General features: G+C 36.4%; 1 protein-coding gene across 7 annotated transcripts in view; it reads right to left on the bottom strand.

Annotated features, from left to right (window-relative positions):
• ntng1a (netrin g1a) overlaps positions 1-26,332 on the bottom strand; it is a 510,418-nt gene that overhangs the window by 77,425 nt on the left and 406,661 nt on the right. For 2 of the 7 annotated variants that reach the window (XM_039735642.1, XM_039735645.1), the window contains exon 6: positions 23,463-23,504. The exons of the other annotated variants lie outside the window; for them this stretch is intronic. In XM_039735642.1, coding sequence (XP_039591576.1) covers positions 23,463-23,504 — 42 coding nt within the window. The remainder of the gene's footprint in view (positions 1-23,462; positions 23,505-26,332) is intronic. 7 annotated transcript variants of the gene reach the window in all.

The following is a 26,332-nucleotide window of genomic DNA, read 5'->3' as shown; positions in this document are numbered from 1 at the left end:
AATTAAGTTGTATGATTTTAGAAATAGAACTGGCCTGGCTGCCTGTCACTAGTTGGTTCCTGTCTTGTGTCTGATGCTGCTAAGATAGGGCCAGGCCCCTGTATCCTTGTACTGGACTATGCTAGATCCATAATGGATTGATATACGAACAAAACTACATCTCCTTATGTCATGCATGCGTATGTACATACATTCATATTTCATCAAATTCTTGGTTAGGGGCAGACATAACCCCATTGAGCATACTCTTTGGGACCCTTTCTTGCAAACACTCACATCCAACCTAACACACATGTCTATGCAAATGTGAAAAGAAAACCACACTGTTGGTGAACACAGGGAGAACATGTAAACTCCACACAGAGCAGACATGGGATTCTAATCCAACGTGGTAGATCTGTGAGGTAGCAGCATAAAAGCACTGTGCCACCATATGATTCTTTTTATAACACCTTCTGAAAAATAAGAGTTTTTATGGTTAAAAAAATCCCCCTCTAGAATTAGTAATAATAATAATGCCATAACTTAATATGTTAATTGCTTGTTTTGATTGGCCACAATTCAGTACCAGTTTGAAATGTGTAAAATGATGTTGAACTTTGCAAAAACCATAAGCAGACTTCTTCCATATCAAGGACGCTTTTTCATTTTACTTCTCTATGTGTCTTACATTATCAGCCTGAAATTATTGTAACTAATTGCAGAGCTTAACTTCAATCCATGCGTGAAACAAAAATGTAATTGCATTATTGAGCTTTTCAATTTACCATGCTTTTTCATGCCGCTGTTGATATATACTTTGTGGGATGGCTGTATATTCATTATTAGCTACCTTTTATGTGCCAATTGCAGTAAATACTCTTATCATAGCAGCAAATAATTTTTTCATTTAGTAGACGGACGATGTGGGGTACTGGCCAAGTGAGCAGTGGGCTTTTAAACTGGGAGGTTACAGGTTTAATTCCTGCCTCAGTGAATGACTATGAACAAATTAACTAAACTTTCTACACTATCATTGTTAAAAAATGAAAAAGGATGAGTAAAAATAGCTGGTCTTATGAGTTGTGTTGGATAAGGACATCAGCCAAATGTGCAATAATAATACTGTATATTTTAAGGCAGAATACATGCTTCCCCTACTCAGAAAAATGCAGTTTTATGAAAAGTAAGAGTTTTTGCTGTATATGTCTTTGATTTCTACTTTTCTCAGAAAGAAAGACAAAAAATGATTTTATAGTGTAAATGAAGGCCAGCATTAACATAATGTGCAGGGTTAAGGCGGCACCATAGCAGAAATCCCTCTGTGATCTCGGTTAAGCCAGCATGCACCATGATCATGATCACTTCTTCTTTTCCAACTAGATGTCAGTTGAGAGATGCATGGCAAACTGACCCCTCTTTTGCTTATAAGCGTGTAAGTGATGGCTGGCAGCCTTAGCTGGCCAGGATGCCCATCAGATGGAAGGACTGGGTGGAAGAAAGAGTGCACAGGGCATTGTCTTCCTCGGAACGCTAGATGGCAGCTTCCCTAGGCTGCAGCGGTGCCTTCACTGGGCAGCATGGGACATGGAGTTCTTCAACTCAGCCCTGTTAGATTCCGTGGGTATCACCAGGGTGTGCTGCAGGGGCCGGGGAGCCCTATTTCATGAGGTTTCCGTCTCACCCAGAAGTACTTTTGGAAGACCGGAAGTACTCCCAAGTGGAAGATAAAAGGAGCTGTCTGCCTCAGATGGACAAGCCAGATTCGGGTGGAAGGTGGACAAAGCTTGCAAGTAGGAGTGGAGGAGGAAGAAAAAGAGTTGTACTTGTGCTTACAGTTGCGCTTAATTGCATGTACTTGTGGCAGTGGTGGTGGGAAACACTTAAAAAGAAGAGTTTTCTCACAATTAAAGTCTCCCCTTGGGATTAATAAAGTATCTATCTATCTATCTATTTATCTATCTATCTATCTACAGTGTATCTATCTCTGTCTTTTAACTTGTGTCTGTGCCTGTTTGTGTTGAGTGTTTGGGGAACTGGAGTGCCCCCTGGTGTCCACAAGGCCCTTTTGTAAAAAAGACAATTGGAATTTTACTTCATTTTCTAGTCTGGTGAACAAGCATAAATCAATGCTCATCTTAGCATACAGTATTCATTTTGTTCACAAAACTGACTGCAGGTAACACAATGGGGTAGCCACAGCACCAAGAGGCTTGAATTAAATTCGAACTATGGCACTGTCTGTATGGAGTTTGTATGTCCTTCCTGTGGAGACTGTTTTCCTTCCATATCTAAAACGCTTTGTGAGTTTGAATAATATGTGATCACCCAAAGGCCCTCACACTCTGTGTGTGCACAAGGGTGCATTGGGATATATTGGTGCCCCTTCCAGTACTGGTTCTTGTCTTGTATCTGATTTTACTCACGTGGATTGTGGCTTTTGTAATTCTATAAATGGATTAAGCAGATTCTGTATGTAGATGGATGGGTAGATGGCTGCATTATCAACTGACTAAAGTATAACAAATGCCCCTAATATAAAATACACATACTGTACATTGATATTGCTGTATAGTCACATTTTCAGTCTGTCATAATATCAAAACAAAAAACAACCAAAACCGTCTGCAGTGATCATAGAGACTTCACTCTTGGGGAATGATTATGAGGTGTAACAAATGCGTGTCTGTGGCTCACTCTCTGGGCTCATCTGCTGTATGCACCATTGCTCTGGGTCGAGAGGGGCTACTTATCCTAACTTTCGTCTCTCTTGTTCCCTCCACAGCAAAGAAGAAGCCCAGTGAGGGCAACTGATTCCACCCCTTCCAGTCCCCCATCTAAATATCCTGTATCTGCTGGAAGGAGGTCTTCAGTCTTTTACCGAACTTACTGAAGGATGGACTTCCTTCCTTGCAGTCCAAATCCTACTTTCCCTGATGGTAATCTTATTTTTTTAAACACTGTTCTACTGGCACACACAGCAGCCCTATTTTTTGTTTACTTTGCTCTCTTTTCTTTGTTGGGATTAAAAGAGAACAACCGGTTTGGCAGCCCACCTTTTTCAAGTGGTAATGTGCAGTCCCTTACTCATCCACAGTGGCCTATTCTAAAAATCTACAATAAGCAAGATTATATATAAAATGAAGAACATTTACAATTCCACACAGCAGGATTTGAGTCACTCCTTTGTCTTTGTGTTTTCCTGGATTTTCTCTGAAGCCTTCTACTTCTCTTCCAACTGAGAAGGTTTGGTTAAATAGCTACTGTAGATTGGCATGTGCTCAAAAATGGACTGTCACCCCTCCCAGGGTTGGTTTGTGCTTTGTCTCTAAAGCTGCAGTAGAATCAGAATATTCAAAATATGAGGGGATGGGTGACCTAAGTTACATTACAAACATTACCCTAAGGGAGTTCACTTGTCCCTTTCATAATAGACCTGGGTACAAAATTTAATATAAGCTCTGTTGACTTGGAACATGTTGCAGAAAATGTTATTTTTTAAATGATTACTATATGGCATGATATTTTCAGTCATAAGTACAAGACAACAAACTTAATAAACACAAGATGAACACCACTGATTTCAACATTTAATGCACTTGTTAATAATTAGGTTTTGTTATCTATGAATAATAATATAAATGACATATTTGTTATGTTTTTATTAGACAGAATTTATAATTTTTTGAATTAACTAGATATGTAATTACTTCTTTCATTTTCCTGCTGTACTTATCCCAGCAGGCTAATGTTTTCTTGCATGACTTAAGGCTGATGTTTGCATAATGTTTGCAGATTAACCATAATGATGTGGAAACTGCTATCATTTAACTCTTTTGGCAGGTGACTGGGACGAAAATAACCTTAATAGAATATCAGGGTTTTCCAGTGATGCCATGTGATATGTTTGAAAGAGACAGAGAATGCCTGCCTAGCTCAGATAACCTTGGCACCAAAATGCATTTAAAATCCAGAAAATACACTTTGTAATGGCATAAAGAACATGGAGGATACAACCACAGACAACGAGAACCACAATAAATTATGATTAATCATGACTTTGTAATTAAAAGAAAACATTTGTAAGCTCAAAAAAAATAAATAAATAAATAAATAAAAGGTTGGTTGACATACTTAATTAACTTCTATCAATCAATTATCAAACCAGCATAATCCAGTTCAGGGTCACAGGGTCCAGAGGCTATCCAAGCATCTTCAGGCAGAATGCCAGATCCAGCTGAGTGCCACTCCACTAAAGGGCACAATCTTTCATACAGAGCTGACAAAACACGTAATCTTCAAGTTTTTGGGATGTGGGACTTGAGATTCTCGAGAAAAACTCAGGCACAGATAATGAGGTTTGTTTAAACTCCACCCAGACATCAATCAGGTTTAGAATTCAAACCTGGAACTCTGGGATAATAGCAGCACTAACCATTGAGCCATTTGGCTTTCTTTCTTTCTTTCTTTCATTTCCCAGTTTCTCCAAAACGTTGCATACTCTTGGGTCGGATTCGCTGTAAACATACTCAAGTTCTCCCATGTAGTTTTCCTTTATAAATCAACGACTTTTGTTTGGAAAGTTATATACACACATTTTTGGACTCTTTTTGTGCATACACAAGCTTTATAAATATGACCCAAAGACTGTGACTGTGACTGACTTTGTCTTTGGCTTTCTCTCTTAGAACTAACAATGGGCCCTCCAAAGGTTTATTTTCTCAAGTGGTGCTGCTAACTTAAGCTTTTCTATTCATCTTCTCCATTGGTAATTGGCCGTAGTTTAATTGATTAAAATTGTTGATTTGCTTATGATTATGTTATTCAGTTTTTATTTTGATTTTCTTTGCGTTTAAAAAAATCTGTGTCTTTATGTGTAGTAAATTGTTAAAATTTATTCTTATTTAAAAAATGTATTCTTATTTATTTATGCAATCTGTGCCTGCACTCAGTGAAGTATACTAAGGTAGTAAGGTATGCTTCTAATACCCACAACTTTTAGGATTGCTTTGGCAAGATGCCATTGTCAGTTCTGAGCAGAAACTGACAAAGGCATCTCATCATAATCAGTGTACAAGCTATATTTCTTCCTTCTGTTTTACCTTGTTTTTATTTCTTTTAAATGAGCAATTCCCTTGTGAATTCCCAAATGTATTAATATCTTTCTCACTGTAATATGATAATGTAGTTGTACTCTGCTAATATAAGAGATGCCCTTTCAGTCTCAGCTTTTAAATCCTGGCTGAAGACTCACTGCTTTAGTCTGGCATACCCTGACTAGAGCTGCTGATGATTAGCTGTGCATGCTGAATATATGTTTGTTAGTCATTTGTATTGAAATATAAGTATTATAATATTTTTAAACCATTACTAACCCTTCTCTATTCTGTCTCTCTTCTTAGTATAGAAAAGTCATCTCAATTAAAGGGGCACTGGAATCATTAGATGTAAAGATTTGATAATCAGATTGGGCAGCCAGCACATATTTCATCATAGAAAACAGGAGGAGGTAAGTGACCAACTGGGCAAGGTCTCCATGATTGTAACTTTATTTTTCACCTTCTCTTGTACAATTTTAATCTTAATCGTTGTCAACTGGCCATAGTTCATCAATTAATTAATGGACAGATATTGTTGGTTTCTATTTATGTTTATTTATTAAATGTTTAATTTCCTTTGTGTGTTTTAATAAATTTTCATTCTTATGTGCACCAGTTCTGTATTTGGTAATTAGTATAATCTATACTTATATTTTAACTGAGAATTGTTCACAGCATTCTGCGCCTGCATTAAGTTATATTGCATTGCATTGTATTGTCCACTCTATGTATAACTAATATAAAAATCCCTTCAAATGATTAAATTGTAACAACCCCTGGGGAAGAAACAGAGAAATGTACTAGCACTCAAAACATTTTCCTCAGGTGTCACTTAAAAGGAGGGTTCAGTCTCCTTTTCTATATTCACCACCCACACTTATTCTGAGTCTTCCTTTCCTCAGATGGGATTTGAGGCAACACCTCCCTCTTACTCACTAACTTCATAAACCGATCCATGCCAGGATCTTTTACAAGACTATTCCTTGAAAACCACATACCAGGGCTAAAGTATTTTAATGGTGGAGAGCCTTCCAAGTTCTTGTGAACTGGTAAGTGCTTTTCACCCCTCTTCTCCAAGCTCATAATGGGCTACATTTATGGCTCCTCATTTTCCAAAAGCCAATATGCACCTTAAATCTTTCTTTCTTTGGTCTTTTCCCCGGACTAGTAAGTGACAAAGGCTCTCAGTGCATTATTCGGTTAGTTGTCATGATTGCTACTCTGTTTTTTAATCACTTGTCTGTTAAACATAAACATTTTTGGTGTCATGTAAAGTACTGTACATGTTTCGAATAATCATCAAGTGATAATACAGAAAAAAGCTTGTCTCTAATAATCATCTAGGCAATTATAAAATCAGTCCTCTAAAGGTTTACACTTCATTTTGATCAATTTTTGTACTACAACCGTCATTTAATTTTAAACATAAAATATATGATTTGATTATTTTTCAGTACATTATGTATTTCAAATCAGACTGCCAATAAATAACGTGCACGTATGTTACTGTGTAATCCAAGTTTTCAGTGAAGGCACTGAAAGTTAATTTTAGTTCATAATGGCAAAAAATAGAACCTGAGGCTAAATACATATAAAAAGAAAACTCACTATAAAATATTAAGATAATACCTACTTCATTGTAGCACTATGTTTCCTCTTAGTATAAATGGTAAATACATTTCTGGCTCCAATTACACAGCATTGTTAAAAGTTTTAAGTGAACAGAAGTTCATCTGAAGTGACTTTTTACTGCTATACAGAATAAAAAACTGAAATCTGTTAAGTAAGGACACATTGCTTCTGTATGCCTCCAGTTTAGACAGGCAAAGGCAATATTTATAATATGACGTGAAAAAACATTTAAAACTTTTTTTAGCATTTTCCATGACAGTGAATAATTAGTATAAGTTCTATAAATATATTATTATTATATATTAATGACATGAAATATTTTATTAGAAAAAAAATAAGTGAAAATCATACTTGGCATAACAATGCTACTGATACTGATTACAGTAATCCCTCGCTATATCGCGCTTCGACTTTCACGGCTTCACTCTATGGCGGATTTTAAATGTAAGCATATCTAAATATATATCGCGGATTTTTCGCTGGTTCGCGGATTTCTGCGGACAATGGGTCTTTTAATTTATGGTACATGCTTCCTCAGTTTGTTTGCCTAGTTGATTTCATACAAAGGACACTATTGGCGGATGGCTTAGAAGCTACCCAATCAGAGCATGTGTTACATATCAACTAAAACTCCTCAATAATATAAGATTTGCTTCCCGCGCGATGCTTGATTGTTTGCTGTTCTCTGTCTCTTTCACTCTCTCTGCCTGACGGAGGGGGTGTGAGCAGAGGGGCTGTTTGCACAGAGGCTGTTTGCCTAGAAGATACGGATGCTCCTCTAAAAAATGCTGCTTTATCGCGGTGCTTCGGCATACTTAAAAGCCCAAAAGCACGTATTGATTTTTTGATTGTTTGCTTTTCTATCGCGCGCTCTCTCTCTCTGACATTCTCTGCTCCTGACACCCATCTTTGAAGAGGAAGATATGTTTGCATTCTTTTAATTGTGAGAAAGAACTGCCATCTCTGTCTTGTCATGGAGCACAGTTTAAACTTTTGACTAAAGGGTGTTATTTCATGTCTAGAGGGCTCTAATAATGTTAACAGTGTGGGAGAGTTTATAAGGGCTTAAAATATATAAAAATAACCATACAAACACATGGTTTCTACTTCACGGATTTTCACCTATCGCGGGAGGAGAGATTACTGTATTGTTCTTGAAAGCTTTAAAGCTGTTTCAGTCATAATATGGTGTGCAGGATACCATGGCTAGTTATGTGTTCTCCATGTTAATATGTTCTCCTCTCTTTTGGATCTGTACAACTGTCCATGTTCTTCTATCGACACTGCCTATTTTCTGCCTTATGGACCACCATGTTGTGCACTTTGCACATTGTCCTTACATCTGTTTTTGGCTTCTCCTCCAGAACTCTGCTTTGTCCCCCAAGGACATGCAGGTCATGTTACCTACTGACATGAATGTGTCTGTGCGCGTATGTGGGCCCTGTGATGCACTGGCACTCTCCTACCTTGTACCACCTCTTCAGACATGGGACGAATATAACTACAAATAATGGGGCATGGTGCTCAAACCCAGGATCTGTCACACCACTTTCCTAACCAGAGACAAAGTATCAAATGAACACTGACTGATTGTATACATTGTTGATTATGTCTTTATTTTTGGCATTTAAAATGTAAAGACTGTGCATAACACCACCATATAAATTCAGTTAACATTACGAATGTGACAGTGGTTATACTGCACATTACAGTCTACTTAGGAGAGTGTAATGAATAATGTTATATAAAATAATATTTTTCTTTGTTTATTGTACAATTAGTAACTACATCTTTGAAGGACTGACATGAATTATTACTTTTTACACCATTTACAGTTTTAAGAAACCCACACAAACAAATATAATAACATCTGTAAGTGCTTATTTAATGCCATTGTGTAGTCTAAAATATAGTTTTGTTGCTCTAAAATTATATATGTATAATTATATTATTAAATTATCTTCCAGAAATATATTAATAAATGATTTATCAGCCTGCACCTGTTTTGAATATGTATTGAAAATTATGTGCAAAGGAAAAAGAAAGAATCATCTGCATCTGAAAGCCGTTATTCATGATACCGGTTAATGCCAAAATGCACAACTCCTAAAAGGCAAGTTCTATACCAAGCAATTCAACTCCTAAATCCTGACTCAACATTACCTCTTGAAAAGCAGTTTTTTCTTATTTGTCAACATAATTTTGCAGTAGCTCTTAAAATAGTTTTCCTTTTACCCTTAAGAAATAAAAATAGCCACCTCTCTTCTTGCCAAAAACAGTTCTATTTTTATAGACAAAAGTGCTTTTAAGCATGTTGGTGGCCATCATTTCACCTTTCACACTGAATATAACAATGAATACACGACCAACAACATTATCTACAGTACATGCAACACCATGAACAGTCAAACTAAGGACCTAAAACATAACATGGAAAACATAAAACAGGTAAATGATATTGCCCTAAATCCTGACATCCACCTCAGTTTACATGATATCCACACTAATCATGCAAAATTATCTAACACAAACCAGAGGAAGAAGTTCATAACCCACTGAAGCTCCAGTCCCTGGTCTAGTATCACTGTGTTGGTGCCAATCATGACAGATTCTGAACATTCTGCAGTGACTTCTAGAAACTGATCCAGAGACCTCAATACCTTCATATCTAATGCTTCCACTGGAAGATCTGTTTATTGATAAGCACATGAACTTGTTTCCTAAAACGTAATAAAATTGTTAAAGGTTTGAATGAACAATGGAAAGTCTGAAACTTGAAAGTACAACCCTTATGAGAAGGATCTAGGAGTCACAGCGGACTCATCATTATCAAACTCCAGGCAGCTTTCAGAAGCCATTAAGGAGGCTAAGAGAATGTTATGTTATACAGAATAATGTTATAATAATTTAATAATAAATAGAATGTGTAGAATAATGTTATAGTAATGTGAATAGTGTGTAGAGTACAAATCAACAGATGTTATCCTTAAGATTTATAACACACTGGTGAGGCCTTGTCTAGAAAACTGTGTGCAGTTTTGGTGTCCAGGTTACAAAAAGGACATAGCAGCGCTAGACAAGGTCCAGAGAAGAGTGACTACATGACTGCAGGGTATGACTTATGAGGAAAGAGTGAAGGAGTTAAACCTTTTCGGTTTATTCAAATGGAGATTAAGAGGAGACATGATTGAAGTGTTTAAAATTATGAATGGAATTAGTACAGTGGATTGGGACTGTTACTTTATAATGAAAATGGCACAATTGGAAACTTGTTCAGGGTTCTGACAAAAACTAGAAAGTGCATCCTCTCACAGAGAACTATAGACACATGGAATAAATTGCATACTATTGTTGGACAGTAGTGTCTTTCAAAACTTGGCTTGATGTTGTTTTGGAGGAATTGTGTGCTTTGTTGGACGGAATTTTTTGTTATCATCCAAAGGCTTTCTAATGTTCTAATGTTTCTAACAAAAGGAAAAAAAATAATTTATTACCCTAAATTACTTTGGCGATACTGTATCCTGTGGTTTATATAAGTGACCACTGATTTTTCAGAGCCTTATGGTTTAACTACGACAGGCTCAATGAACATACAGTGCTGTGTATTTATATGACGTTGTCATTTCAACAATTTGACTGCTTCATCTAACAGACAATTTGTAGCCTGGAAAACAGTTTGACTTTCACTTTAAAACAGTTAAATATTACTTTATGTTCAGAGAAGTATGTGGTAGACAGGGGGTGAACTTAGCCAAAATGTCTGGATGTTTTGGACTCGTCTGATGCCGATAATGAAGAGCAGAATACAAGTTTTTCTCCTAAGAGTGAATATTAGTGGAGGTTTACTTGCTCAAGAAAGCTATGCCTGTATCTGTGATTGTTGAAAAACAGCCACTTACAAATACAGCTTGGTGACTGTCTTGCTTTTTAGGACTTAAGAATGCTTTCTATTTACTTCTATTGTTGACTACCCCAACATTTTACTATTATTTTTTAGATAGTCACTCCTGGCTTCAGAACTTATTTAGGATCACACAAAGCCAAACATCTCTTGTGTAATTCTGCACACACAAGGGTCGCCCAGGACTGAAACTGTGAACCATTGGCCTAGAGTAAGGCTCAGAACACAAAGTATGCAAGATTATAGTAATGAATAGTTAATAGAACTGTGTATCATCTCCCATACTCCTTTAATCAACATATTAATATACAGCTTAATTCACTCCAGGGGTGCTAAGGGCCCAGGCCCATACTGAAAGTATAAGGGACAAAGCAGGAATCAATCCATATATCCTGTCTATCATGGGGCTCACTCCTAAACACACAATGATAATGGGTCGATTTAAATTCTTCATTAATATGAGTGGGACACTGAAAGACCTACAGGAAAATCCACACAGACATAGCAATTTGCTGTAAACAGGTCTGTGTGCAAGCCAGTGCACCACAGTCAACATTGTTCATATGAGAATTCTTTATGTTACATTCTATATTATTTTCCTAAAAATTTAAAGCAAAATGACAATGAATAACTGATATGTAACCCATATATTTAACCTGTTAATATAAGATGAAGCTTATTCAGATCTGTGAAGAGTTCCCAACTAACACCACATGCAGTTGAAGAAGGCATCTGAGGGGCAGAGGCTTTTCTTCAAATGCAGTAACCCTGCAATTTCCTTTGGGATTATGAAAGCATCTATCTATCTATCTATCTATCTATCTATCTATCTATCTATCTATCTATCTATCTATCTATCTATCTATCTATCTATCTATCTATTAGCAGAACGTATTCTAGTGACATTCCGGTGTCCTGGAAGAAACAAGGAATTGGCTCACATTAACAGATAAAAATGGAGAATAAAAGACAGCGAAATTGGTGGAGAGAAACTCAAAACTACAGTACTGTATAGCAAAATTACCAATAGTACAGAAATTCAATGCCTATAAAAAGTTTTCAAATTTTATTGTTATAAAACATGGAGTTTAATTTGGCTTTTGTTATTGAGGCACTTGGATTGTTCTTTTGTCTTCATTGTGTTGGTTCGGCCACCATACTGACTCACCACATGTTGGACCTTCAATATACAGAAGTGCATTTATGTTACAATCAATTGAAACCCCTTGACTACAGACAGGTGGTCTCCATTGGACTAATTCTGTGACTTCTAAAACCAACTGGCTGCACCAGTGATGATTGAGGTGTACCATATTAAGATTTATGCTAACCGTTTTGAGTTATGTGAAGAGTAACCAACTAATGTGGTTAGTGCTACTACCTCACCACCCCAGCATCTTGGATTTGACTCCTGCGTCTGGTCATATTCAGTGCGGCGTTTGCACATTCTTCCTGAGTCTGAATAATGTTTCCTCCCACAACTCTTGAGACATGCAGGTTAACTGGTGACTATAAATTGTGCCAGTGTGAGTAAGCGTGTTGTGTGTGTATGCAGTGCAGTGGACTGACTTGGGGTTGTTTCTGGTCTTGTACCCAGTGATACTAGGTTAGGCTCTACTACTCTGCTGCCATGAATTAATTTAAGCATGACTGAGAATGTTACATAGGTTTCTGCTCCTATTAGTTTTAATACAGTACATATAATCACTGTTTGGGTTATTCTATAACAAGCTCAATGTTTTTTATGTCTCCATATTATAAAATGTTACCAGTAGCCTTTGCACACATTTTCCTTCATTGTGCATGAACTAAATATTACATTTCAAAGGGGAAGTGGACTAGTGACAGGAATGTGGTTACAGTTAAAGGAATTTGGTCTGATTTGTAAGGAAATAACACTTCACAAACATTCTAGATTCATACAGTGTATTAGCTCTCACAACACACAAAAAGAGGTGGGACAGATTTGTCTAAAGGGGTAGGGTGGGGGTCCACTGTATGAATCTCAGAATTCCTACCTCTCTTGCTGTTTGCAACTTGAACTGAAGGTACAGTTGACAAAGCAACTTGTGGAGCAACTGGACAAGTTTGAAAAACAAAACAAAACAAAAAACAAAAGATAATGGGTAAATTAAACAAATCATAAATAAACAGAAGACTGTAAAATGTTTCATTAGGTGGATATAAGCAGTTAACAATGTTCTTGGAACGAGATACCCATCCATCCATTATTGGACCTGCTTAACTCAATTTATGGTTACAGAGATCTGAATTATATCCTTTAGGAGAAATGGAATTAACTGCAGATGGGTTGAACTCGATTAGGCAGGTTCAACAATGGATCGATGAAGCGCATTAGATATGCCGTGTGAAAAGAAAAAAAAATAATTTTTGCAAAATGTTGCTAATTGAGAGACTGACCCCTACATTAATCTTGCAGGTGTTTTCCAACACATCTCCTTCATGCTGGATTTGTAAGCATCTTAAAATGACAGTAATGTGAAACAAGCTGCTTGCTGTTCATATATTTCATTTAATGTAGATTTCCACAGTATTTTTTTGTTCTTCACTTATAAACTCTCAAAACTTTTTTTACAAGAAAAAATATAAATATGTGTAAAATAATTGTTAGTTAAAGATTTATAGTGTAAAGCATTAACAATAGAGAAATGTGTGCCTATCAACATTTACTAAAAAGGACAAACACACTGTAGGTCAAGCTTTCATTGACTGACAAGAACTGACTTTCATGTCAGTTTTTCAGCATACTTATTCAGAATCATATAAGACTTTAAATGTGTGCAGGGCAATAAGTAAAAAACAAATCAATACAAAAACATTCTTATCATTAAGAACATAAGAAAAGAGTTGACAAGAATAGACTATTAAACTGGCAAACATAGCATGTTAATAAACCTCTTTCAAAACTGTCAACCTAGGACTTGAAGATCTAAAAGCTCATAATAAGCCTTTCTTAAATCTTTTGTTTCTTTCTCTTATAAGTGTTGGCAATTGAAAAGCACATAAAAATAAAGTTCATAATTGTTCACTCCCAGTTGTATTTGGGCTCAGATAATCCTGGCATCACACTGCATGACTTTGAGTTGGAGATCATGCCACACCACTTAATGACAGTGTCACTCGATCGTGTTGCCTTCAGGATGTCAGATTACATAACCAGAAACTGTAGGGGGCTACAAATGACACAACTATATCATAACTTTTCAGCACAGTTTAGATTCCTCACTGCCACACAAAAGTTTGCTTCATCTTGACAGCGCTGTGGGCTATAGAGTTGTTTCCCAGGCATGGTGGGCACAGCCAAACTCTTAGCCTGTCTTTTCCATTTTGTTGTGTTATGACAAGCAAAAAATATTGATTAGACCACTGCTCCAGAGCCTTTTCTCACCCTTGGCACACCTAAGGCCTTCCCAGAATTCCACAGCACAACCACAAGAAAAAATATACAAAAAATATAGGAGTTCCAAAGTGCATACAAAGAAATTACATTCATTTATTGTTTTCTATTTGATAAATTTAACATCACAGCTAACAACATTTTTTAACTTATAACTTATATTAACTAATATCAACTTTTAACTATAATCAATGTAACAGCTGTGCTTGTTTTAATGAACATAATAGTTTTATATTCAGCTCGATGTTTGAGAGAACAACTTGATGTTCTTAGTCAAGGTTCTTCAAGCATGACTGCTTATAACTTTTTATTAAAACTACAGTTGAAAAAGTTTGCATAGATACGTTGTAGAAAATGGGAGCAGAACTGCAATAGCCTTGTCGGAAATCCAAGGATATTCATCCTTAACTGCAATGCAGAAAACATTTAATGGAACTTCAGTGAAATTCAATTTTAGTGTCCTGTCATTCCTCAATTTAAGAAATTCCTCTCAAATCTGAAGGGAAAGTGCTTCTGTAGAATTTTCGGCATTATTTGCTAAAAGATTTTGAGTCCAACTGTAGTACTCTGGATTAATTGTGTCAAAGTATAGCTCACATTTCTTTAGTAGCAATGTTGAGACAAATCTACTATGATCTGCTTGTTTTCAGTTGTAGTCTTCTTGGTCCTTTGATGTATTTCTAGTGATGCTTGCCAATTAACCTAACCTGGAGGAAACTGGTGGAACGCCATGCATTCACGGGGAGAACATGCAGGTCTCCTTACTGTGAGACAGCAGTGCTACCACTGAGCCACTGTACCACCCAAGATGTATCCAATCCACACAAACTCACACAGACAAGCAAAAAGAGGACAGCACATACATCCAGTTGGAAATCTGAGCACACCTCATACAGTATGTTTAGCGGTCACTATGATGCTAAGATTCACACCTTCTGAAAATGGTGATTTGTTTATTTTATTTGTGGGGACCTAGGAACACACCCAGTCTTTACCTGGCGGGCACATACTCACACACAGAGACACTGTTATTTTTAGTAATAGATAAGTAACAATGAAATATATTAATCAAATGGTAAATAAAAGAACAATTAATGCAATCGCTTATCCAAAAGCCCTCCCCAGATCCTGGAAAGTGATAATAAATTACAACACAGCACGACAAACAATAAACACTAACAACAATGTCTAACACAATCCTGCACGCCAGGTGGAGTTGATGGTAGATGAGTGAAAGAAAAACTTTGTGAACAGCTCTTCAAAAGGAATGCTAAGTTTTGCCCTACCAGTTCTTTATATGGCGTGAGGTTGATTGGGATTGCTTGCCAGATGAAGACATATCCAGTCACACAGACAAGCAGGCATAGGAGAGCACAAACCGAGTTGCAATCCAATTAATTGTGAGAGGTATATAAACACACAGACAGACGATCGCAATCTTCAAAGTATCATTAAGGTTCCTTTTTTTGACTCAATCATCTGCAGGTGCATCTTTCAAAGCTGTCCAATAGTGTTATTCCGCTGGGAAATATAGTACATTAAGTATGGCTGCTTCACACATGTGCAATACTGAGTACATTCACGAGTATCACCCCATGATATAAATAAGACACACATGAGCAACATAAACCTTGTGCTTCTCATCCTCTTGGAGGCATTGCACACTTAACATCGTCTTGTCACACACCACACACATTTGTCGCCTATTCTCTCTTCTTTTTGTACAGTCTAAAATACCTGCCTTCCTTCTTTTCTTCTGGGTACAGTATATTGTATGCATTGTACTTTCAACTGAACACTCATTAGTTACCATTTCTTACACGTACAAGACCCTGCCCATGTGACTAGCAAGGCAAGCCGAAGGACACTATGACTGAGTTGAGAGGACATCAAATTACACAGCTGATAATGACAGGCATGTGCTTCAACTGTCTGCAACTCACTAAGATTAAATCACAAAATCACTATGAAGATCATGTAGGGTCAATGGGAGTTATCAAGACATCCTCACACCTGACATGAAAATACTACAAAAATTAAAAAAGGTCATTTAAATAAAAAAAAAAATCTTAAAGTCACTTATTTCAGGTTTACATTGTTTATTAGCATCTTTCAGTTGTAGTATCATGTCACTTTGTGCAGTTAGAAATGACAAAACCAATCTATAACAGAAAGTAAGCCGGGGACAACATATTTACATCTTAAATGTCTGCAGTGTACTTTATTGAACTTCACTGTCCAAAGTACTTTAATCATAAATATAAGAATTATCATAAAACTGCCGTGGGTTAATTTGTTTATTTCGTTCATATGTCATTACTATGGTGTAATGACTGCACTTAACAGAGTACACGGAAATGAACATTTTGTTAGACGTGTAAACTTGGAATAATTACTATTTAAATTACTAAAAATATTGAGGTCTGAAATAGTAACATTGAAGTAAAGCGTGTTAAATATCTTATTCAGACTGCAGGATCTGAAACTGACGAAAAGTATGAAAGTATTTTCAAATTACCTTTAAACAAGGGATACAATTAAAATCACATTTATTTTTTTATGTCAGTATTTGATAAATCCAAGTTATTTGTTGACCTGCACATTATCATTAAACTTTGGAGTCAGAATTTCATTACAAAGGATCGGAATGCACGTGGTCCAATGAGATATTTCCTATTGTTAAATTTATATCTTATATGAAATTTCTGTCTTAAATATTACCAAATCCAATGAAGAAGAAATACTTAGATGCCCATAGATTTTAAATTGGTTGTCCTACAGCACATTTGAATTAAATATTTGGTGTAAAATACACAGCATTAGAAGAAATTAAGGATGCCAGTTTGGAGGAGGATGAGTTGTGTTACTCCAACACCAGTGGCTTCATCTATTTGCACAATTATAAAGTACAATCTATCTATCTATCTATGTGACGATGTGGGTTCTGGCTCCATGCTCCCATCTACTGTTTGGGAGCCCTTGAACCCAACACCGTCAGTAATGTCACCGAGTGAGCTAAACAGTGAGACAACATTTGAGCAAGGGGATGATTAAAAAAAAGTGCATAGTGCTTTTATTAAAAAACAATCAAAAACAAAGTGTCCATAAAGTGCAGTGATTCAAAAAGTCATTAAATAAATAATCCATTAAAAGAAAACGTGGAGGTTAAAATCAATAAATAGAAAAAATAATCCACTAAACACAACGAGGTAAAATAGTACAGGAAGTAATATGTTAAAACCAAAAACCCGGTGTCTTCTGCTTCCATGGCGGCTCCCCTGCTATGCTCATCTGGTCTGCTCTACAGGAGAGTCGCCTACCTGCAGGATCAGCTGTCCTTCAATCAGGTCCGGTAGCGCTTCGACCCTTGGCTTTGTCAGGCTCCCAACCGGACCAAGACTTGGGGTATTTCCCAGCGGCCAAGGCGCTCACGCTGGGACTACACCAGCCCATAGTCTTCTCGACTCCCGCTCCTTCTATGGTCAAGTCGATTCCTGCACTGGTCACTCCAGCTACTTAGTCGCTCAGCTGCAGCGACAGCTTTCTCAGCCCCACTGAGTGTCGGCCAAACACTCCCCACGTGGTTTCGCCTCCCAGCTGCCTGCTTTCTCCCTCGCTTGCTCTTCCGTGCCGGCGCTCTCTCTCTTACTTCCTGCTTTCTTCAGCAACCTCCGTCTTTTTCATTTCATTTTTTCATCCTCTCCGAACCGACTTGCATTTCTTTTATAATGCGAGGGGCCATAGCAGCTGCAGCACATTAGCCACGGGAACAATCACGCATGTAGGCAGTCCCTCACCTGTGCACTCAGTGAGAAACGCCCACACAGCAGATCGCCCCGTGGTTTGCTATGGCCCAACGCCCCCTCGCTAAGCCGCCGCGAGAGCGGTGATTATTTATTTAAATGGCCTTTGCTAAACGAGCTGTGGACCCACAACACCACAATCTATCTATCTATCTATCTATCTATCTATCTATCTATCTATCTATCTATCTATCTATCTATCTATCTCAGTAAAATATTTTTAATCTAAACTATGCACATTCCAAATACAGTATGTAGTTGGCAGGGAATATACCATTTATAATGAGTTTAATTAAAGAATATTATTAATATTTACTTTGAATTCAAGCTCTATACCCTTTTCCCTTCTCCATGTGAGCACTACATAAATATAACTGCACCTCAGAAGGAATGCAGAGTTCCTTTAGACTAGAATCACCAGTAGGACTAGTAAAAATGTTTTGTCATATATAATCCCAGTTCCATCTACCAATATGTTTAGAAAAGACGAATGGCATCAGCAGAATGTTGTTCCCTTTGCAAATCCATAAATTGCAAGACCACAACTCTCCACCAGAAGTTTAAACTTCACGTGTTAATACCATCTTCCTTTATTAATTCAAGATGTTGGGTGAAATGAACGGTTTGAAAGTGGTGTTGCCAGGTTGGTGGTTTTTCTGTAAGGTTTAGACTTGTGCGGTGCTTACTTGGTTTATGTGGCGGTAACACAGCAGGGTTTTTTTTAACAGTTTTTAAGCACATGTATAGCTTTGGACAGGCTGTAAGAAACAACCCTGATATAATTCTGATGATGAAGGTCACCAATCATCATGATGATATCTTGAACAGGTTATCCACAAAGACAAGCCAACATCATTGTCAGACAATTAATTTTCCCACATTCTTTCACTTTTTAAATTTGTGACTATTTTGTGCTTGGAAATTAAAATCCACCAACTCTGACTTAGTCCATAACAGATGTCGCTATAACCTCACGCTCAGCAGCTTCCTACAGTGATTTCAGTTTGAATGTAAAGTTATTTTCCTGACATTTCAAGAGGATTTTTTACTTCAGTAAAGGCAAACCTGTTTTTTGTGCTAAATATCAAAGTACATACAGATCGGACATAATGTATTCTTAAAATAACCATAAACAACAAAAAATGTGCTGATTATTTTGGAGCAGCTGGGGATTTGGACTCAGGTGTTACGTATGGCACACTCAGTGTAACTCAGATGCAAGCTGCAATTCAAAGGCATCACAACCATGGCTGACAAAAAGGGAATGTATTCCATTGTGACTGCACATGAATACATCAGTCATACGCAGCACTTTTATTGATGTTCACTATCCATAAATGCCTCCATTCTGAATGTTTATTCAAAATATTGTATTTCTAATTTGTCCAAAATTCATAAGACAAAACCAAAAAAGTACTTAAGTAGCAGTTCAGGCCCTATTATTTTAAGCTGTTAGAAAGGTAATCCTTAAAATAGACCACTCACATACAGAAATGATGCGATTTGTAATATTATAATTAAAACTGCTAAAATATAACTTGTGACACATCTGTGCCAATTTAAACGGTTCAGAAACCAGCAAACAAAGATTTTTCTCTGGTGTTAATAGAGAGTACAGCTTCATATTTCTGATTGCACAGGCACAATGATTCGCTGGATTAATTGTTTTACCAATTAACACTTCAACACAGACAATTGTTTTGTTTTTTTACAAAAAGTGTTTTAATACTTATTTGATTGGTGAAATATTTTTTTATTTTTCTAGGGAATCTGAACACGATTAACTGTAATGGAAGAGAATACAAAATTTTTGCAATAGTGTTTTATAACACGTATTATTTTCTGGAATACATCATAACTATGTTGTTACTGTAAATGTTTTTTTTGTACAATGTTACATAGAAAAACGTGATTTTAACAAAGGCAAAAATCATGTAATTTTTAGTTTGAATAAAATACTTTTTACTTTAATCTGCAAACACTTATTACAAACCATTTCTTTTTTGACTAAAGTTTTAAACTACAATTGCAGAAATCACACAAAATATTTTTTCAGTTAATATTTTATAATCAAGTGGCCAATGTAATGGTGAATAAACTGGCCATAAGTGATTAAAAATGGGATTTAATCATTAAAGATTAAGTTACACAGATTTGATTATCCATCTTTCTGCTGTTCATATATGCAAAATGTAATTTATCTAATGCAGAATCCTCTGGCTTTGTGAAGAAAGAAGTCCTAGGCAAGACATCAGCATATGTAAAAGAAACTTAATGTACTGAATAAAGTTTATGACATATTGCATAATGATTTATGCAAATGATTCCCATTCTGTTACTGCAGTCCTATTATCACAGTTACCATCACTTTGCATTTCACAGTTTCTTAAACTATAGTCATGACACTTTATAATATTTAATATTTCTGAAGTAGCAGTCTGTTAGATTACATCATGTGCCCTGGTATTCAGGCCATGGTAATCGTGTTTGCTGATTACATTATTTTCTGAGCGTTTGTACAAAAAGGGAGCTATTTCAGAAGGTTTTCTCTCAATAAATGCCAGACTAAAAGTCTCCTTTTTCAGGATTGTGGAGGAAAGAATATAGTTTAGCAAAATTTTAGAATAGGATGTATTATAGCCCCTATAAAGTCACATACTGGCATCAAACACAGACACAGCATTAGCTGTATGCGGCAAGCAGATTCCCCATAGGTAGCCCTTATCCACATCTTGCCATTCGTGGATCAGAAGTCTTGTTAAGAACAAACAATGTCTTTGCTAAGGTCTTGTTACGCAGTGCTAACTGACTCTTTGATCTACTTAGGCAGCCCACTTTTTAAAGTGTTATTACAACAGCCGCTCTGTGCATAACGTGCCCAAATTGGGCATACTGTCCACACATCCAGATTCAACATCACTGAATTCTTCACGTGTAGACATAACACAACTTTGAATAAACCTCAAACATTCACCAACTACAGTGGATTCAAAACATATTCAGACTCCTTCACTTTCTGCACATTTTATTGTGTTGTAGCTTGAATGTTAAATTGATAAATGATTCATTTGTGCTCATCTGCACCAGTAACAACAAAGTGAAACATGTTTTCAGGAAGATTAGCAAATATATTAAAACTTAGAAACTAAACTCTGCCATTTACAGTATATTAGTATTCATACTCTTTGCTGTGGCACTCCAAATTGCCAACAGTCACATCCTGTTTGTGTTAATTATCCCTGAGATGAAGTCCAACAGTGCCAAATATGAATCGACTGGACATTATTTAGAAAGATACACACATGAGGTCCCACAATTCACACTGCATGTCAGGACAAAAACTGAGCCATGAAGTCGACGGAACACTCTGTAGACCTCCACAATCAATCAGATCAAGAAGAAGCGTATAAACCATTTCTAAAGTTTTAAGTGTTCCCAAGAGCAGGTTGCCTTAATAATTCTGAAATGGATAATATTTGGAATCACCAGAGTTGGCTGTCTGGCCAAACTGAGTAATCAGACAAGAAGGGTCATGGTCCGGTTGGTGACCAAGGACCAAGTAGTCTAACAGAGCTTCAGAACTCCATTGCTAAGACATGAGAACTTGTCTGAAAAATGACTCTCTCAGGAGCATCCATTTAGATATTTATGGTAGGATGGGGAGATGGAAGCCACACTTGTGTAAAAGACATTTAACAGTTTATAGGACTGCATAAATAGCATGAGGAAAAATATTTTCTTGCCTACTTAGACAAAAATTTTACTCTTTTGGCAGAACTCCAAACACTGTGTATGGTGAAGACCAAGCACTGCTCATCACCTGTCTAACACCTTCCTTACAATGAACTGTGAGGGATGGCAGAATCATATTACTGTGTGTGGGTCCTTCTCAGCAGCAGAGAAAGACAGACTGGACAGAATGCAGCCAAATACAAAGAGATCCTTGAAGATAATTGCTCCAGAATGCACATGAACTCACATGACCTGAGGTGACTGTTCACTGTTCCATACAATAATGACCCTAATTATACAGGCAAGACAACATCAGAGTAGCTTTGGGATAAGTCTCTGAGCATCCTTGAGTGACTCAACCAAAGCCCAGTCTTAAACTCCCATAGAACATGTGTGGAGAGACCATGAGATGGCAGACCCTTCCCATCCAGTCTAATGGAGCTTGACAAGACCTTCCAGGAAGAATGAGATAAACTGTTCCAATCCAAATGTGCCAAGCTATTAGTGATTTACACAAGAAAAGACAAAACAGTAATTGATGCCTAGGGGGCTTCTACAAATTGCTGAATTAAGGGTCTGAATACTTATATGACTAAGAAATTGTTTTATTGTTAATAAATTTGCAGACTTATCTAAGAACATTATTCCACTTTGTCATTATAGGTTATTGAGTGTAGATTGAAAAGAAAAACCGGCAAGTTTATCATTCTAAAAATAAATCTACAACACAATAAACTGTGCAGAAAGTGAAGGGATCTGGATACTTCCTGAATCATGTGTATATCAGAAGATCACCAGAGATGTAGGAGCCATAACTTCAGATATGACGGGACACGGAGGGAAACAAATCATTTCCTTGGTGTTTGCATAGCTGGTAATGATGCACACATACACATTTATTAAGATAGAGGAAAACTTCAATCTCAATCCTATTTTTTGTAAAAATTGATCGATTTGTATGGAACAATTACAATAAAATTATTAATAATAAAAAAAGATATGGAGGAAAACAAAATTCAAATTTTTCTCTTAACTTGCAAGTCAAGCATTTAGTGAGTTTTATTTTTTTTTGGAATTAATGAGCTAAAATCTTCTGAAATGGGCCCATTCTGTTCTGACATTGAGACATTAGTAGTTAAATTTAACATATAAAGGAAAGTCAAGAAAACAATATTTGTATCTTAAATTATATGGAAGCAGACATCATGGTGCTTAATGTTCAAAATGAAGGATTCTTAAAACTACTCGGCTTGAGAAAGCAACCAGGCAGTTATTGCCAGGGAGCCACTGCTACTGTATATGGAAAGACAATCGGATTTTCGACACCCTTGTCCCATTGTGTCAGCATTGACTGGTCAAATGAGTTTTAAACCTTACAATCAAGTAATATCCCTTGATGATAAATCTGAAGCAATCTGGGCAACTACATTATGTGTACAGTATACTTTGTACAAAACATCAGCATGAAGGATTAAGGAGAGATCATCTACAATCGATCAGCATGACTCTGTAAAGCCCCATTCTCGGTGAGGAGGAGACAATTCAAGGTGTTTCTGTTTATATTGTAATGACTTAGAAACATTCAGACTTTGTTTGTTCTGCAGTACCTTGAAAGTTCATCTCATTTAGAAATTAAGGTTTAAAGTAATTTTTTCTGCATGTTAGTTTTAACTTTTATTAACAGGTGGTAACTAAATGTTAGATATGAAATTAAAAGAACTCTTCTCTATGAAAAATATGTACATGATAAAATAGTCATATTCATGTATACCCTTACAAACCTTACCTATTAGCAAATATTTCTAATATTACTTTATGAAATCGCATGTGGCTAAGTTGTATTATTGATTGTACACTGGCATTTTATATTTAATAATTTTCTTTTTCAAAAATCCTACCTTGCTTTGGTTTAGCAACTTCTAGTGATGAAACACTCGATACTGCATGTTTCGGGAAAAATCAGGAGTTATTAATCACACCTAGTGCATAAGACTTCATTTATCTCAACAAAACTAGATAAACAAAGACAACTACAGACATTATTCACTTATTACCCATAATGCACTTGCACAACATATGATTGCCAAGGCTGACGAAGACGAGCAATTGATGCATCCCAAAAAAAATTGGACAGAAACAAGTTAATATTGTATGTAATTTTGCACTGGTCGACTGGTTAGAATCCATTGTCGATATCACTCAGTATATCCACAATCTGTTGAATGAGATTGGTAGTGATTGTGACACTTGCATGTTGGTGTCAATGGTGCAGTGTGAAAGGTGAACGACAACAAAAAAAATACATAAATAACAAAAAGATGTGAAATGCAAGCAATATAATCAACCGAATGTTGATTGCAAGGTCTCATTTTTCAACAGATATGGACATGTTTTGACATAAACAAAAAAGGGAAAGCTATAACCCATTAACTCCATCAATATGCAGAAAATGGTTCCTTTTTATGTATGTGGATGCATGGCATTGATTTGATTCTGAAAGCATTTTTAAATGTATATTAAATCACAATTACATACAATTTTGTATTTCCTTTAGGTGGAAATATTCACTTAAAAAGGGGAAAATGAATTTGTCTTAATGACACGATAAGCCGAAAAGAAACATCCTGTCAAAAGTTTCTGCAAATCTTACAAAGCAGTAAAGGCTGTGATTCCATTAGCAACATGGGCTCGTCTTTCTGCCTAAGTGGGATCAGGATTAGAGGAGGACTTGGCTGTGTTCATTTTTTCTCGGAGTCTATTAAACAAGCCTACAGAGCCGAGTCATGATGACAGTAAAAACTCCAACGAAAATCGATATTTATTCCAGTAAGTCCAGTCTAAGCTATTCAAAAGACTATTAAAGGTCAGCTCAGCCACCTACACTAATATTATAAAAAAAGTAATAGAATCATCTCATAAACTGTGTATAATATTAACAAATGGTGAAAATTTATTTTGGGAGTCATTAATTGCCAGCACTGACTAAATGTGTGCTTCATCATTCTTATTTCAAGCTCCATTACGATCCATAAAAAAAAAAAAAAAATATATATATATATAAGTACAACTGTGCTCGCTAACAGCATAGCTAAATATTAACTAATAAGACAGCAAACAAATCTAATGGGAATCTCAGCTTTAAAACAATAAAACAGAAAACACATAAAGATGGTGATGAGAAAGGACACTACAACACGATAAGAGTGAAGACATCCCACAGCTTTTCTCCCATTCAATTGTTTAATTGAGTTTGAGACAAAGCAGAACATACTATTTTTTTTTTTAAAAAGATGCTTTATTTGTAATTTATTGGAAAAATGATTGTGTAAATAAAACCATCCACTATAATGAAGAAGTAGCATTGCCATTTTTAAACCCAAGTGTTGCTTTACGTGTTTTTGTTGCTTATCCCCTATGCTGGTCTGCCTGGAGTTTTCTTTTTAATAATACAGCATTTTCATACATAAGGACACTGTTCTATATGTGACGAGTCATAAAAATGGCTTTCTCTGAGTTGGATGTCAGCAGATTGTTTGCCAATGCCATTTATTTATTGTTTTTAGATATTTAATTTTGATCTTTTTCTACCTGAGGCTGTTTTATTGCAGAGACTGGAGGTGATTTTAATAATGTGGGATTAAGAAAGTCCATGAAAAGTCAACAGCTGTCAGGCTGTGAATGCCAATGCTGTCCGGTACTTAAAACAAAATAATTCTTTAAGTAAACCACCCCCCCCCAGCATCAAAAGTGTCCTTTCTGATCACCCTACAAGAAAAAAAAACCTATTGAGTTTCCCGATTAAGAATTCAAAAGCAAACATCTGCTAATGAAAAGAAGTGCTGAATGTGGTGGAGGATGTCTGAATGGAGTGAGATAGCATGCAACACAATTAGTAACATGGTCCATGCAGGCAAATAACATAGACAACAAGCAGAGCAGGTTCTAAAGATCCACTGGAACCCTTATCCATTTCTGTAGCCTTAGAGTGTACGCATAAAAATGAAAGAAAAAAGGAAGATGTCCTTTGTTCATTTCTTCTTGTTCTTTCCAACCTCCACGTGTACACATACTGTAACAGATCTAAGTTGTGAATTTTCACACATTACAATATTCTGAATGTTATCACTGCTTACCCCCAATGAAGCTGGTTAGACGACGAGGATCTTGTGACACCAGTCTTCTTGTTATCCCAAAGCCCCTCTGTGCTTACTCATGGCAAACGACCAGTCACCTCTGTTGCCTTTAGGTAGTGAATCTGCCTCTCTGGGTCTGTCCATTAAGATCTATTGATCCTAACATTCTAATTACGCCTAAAAGCCCACCTTTACTCACTTGCATTTAGACATCCTATTGTTGTATTTAACTCTTTTTAAAGTGCCTCTCTTACATCTTTTATACTAATGCTGACCTTGACGTGCTAATGCCGACTCTCAGTCAGTCCACGTCCGTTCAATTCACTGTGTTTTTATGTTGCAGGCTCCACTCTGTCTTATATGAAATATTTGAATGATCACGTTGGTTTGTGTGCTCTGTAATGCACCTTGTGTTTAGTTTAAAGTAAAAATGAGTATAGATATTATTTTTCTTCCAGTACGTCAAGAATTTTAACTGTTTGCCTTACAAATTCTTCCATGAAAACCCAGAATACAATGAGGTCTGATTGAGGTCATTTATGTTAGGTAGAAGGCCTAGAGTTGCCTGGAACCCCTGTAACCATCTGGATTTTGTTTTTTTTGTTTTTTTCTGTTCTTCCTGGTCATCGTTAATT

This window comes from Polypterus senegalus, chromosome 14 (assembly GCF_016835505.1).
Source record: "Polypterus senegalus isolate Bchr_013 chromosome 14, ASM1683550v1, whole genome shotgun sequence".
NCBI lineage: Eukaryota > Metazoa > Chordata > Cladistia > Polypteriformes > Polypteridae > Polypterus > Polypterus senegalus.
The sequence above is the reverse complement of the archived record's forward strand: the minus strand, read 5'-3'. Positions and strand labels throughout refer to the sequence as shown.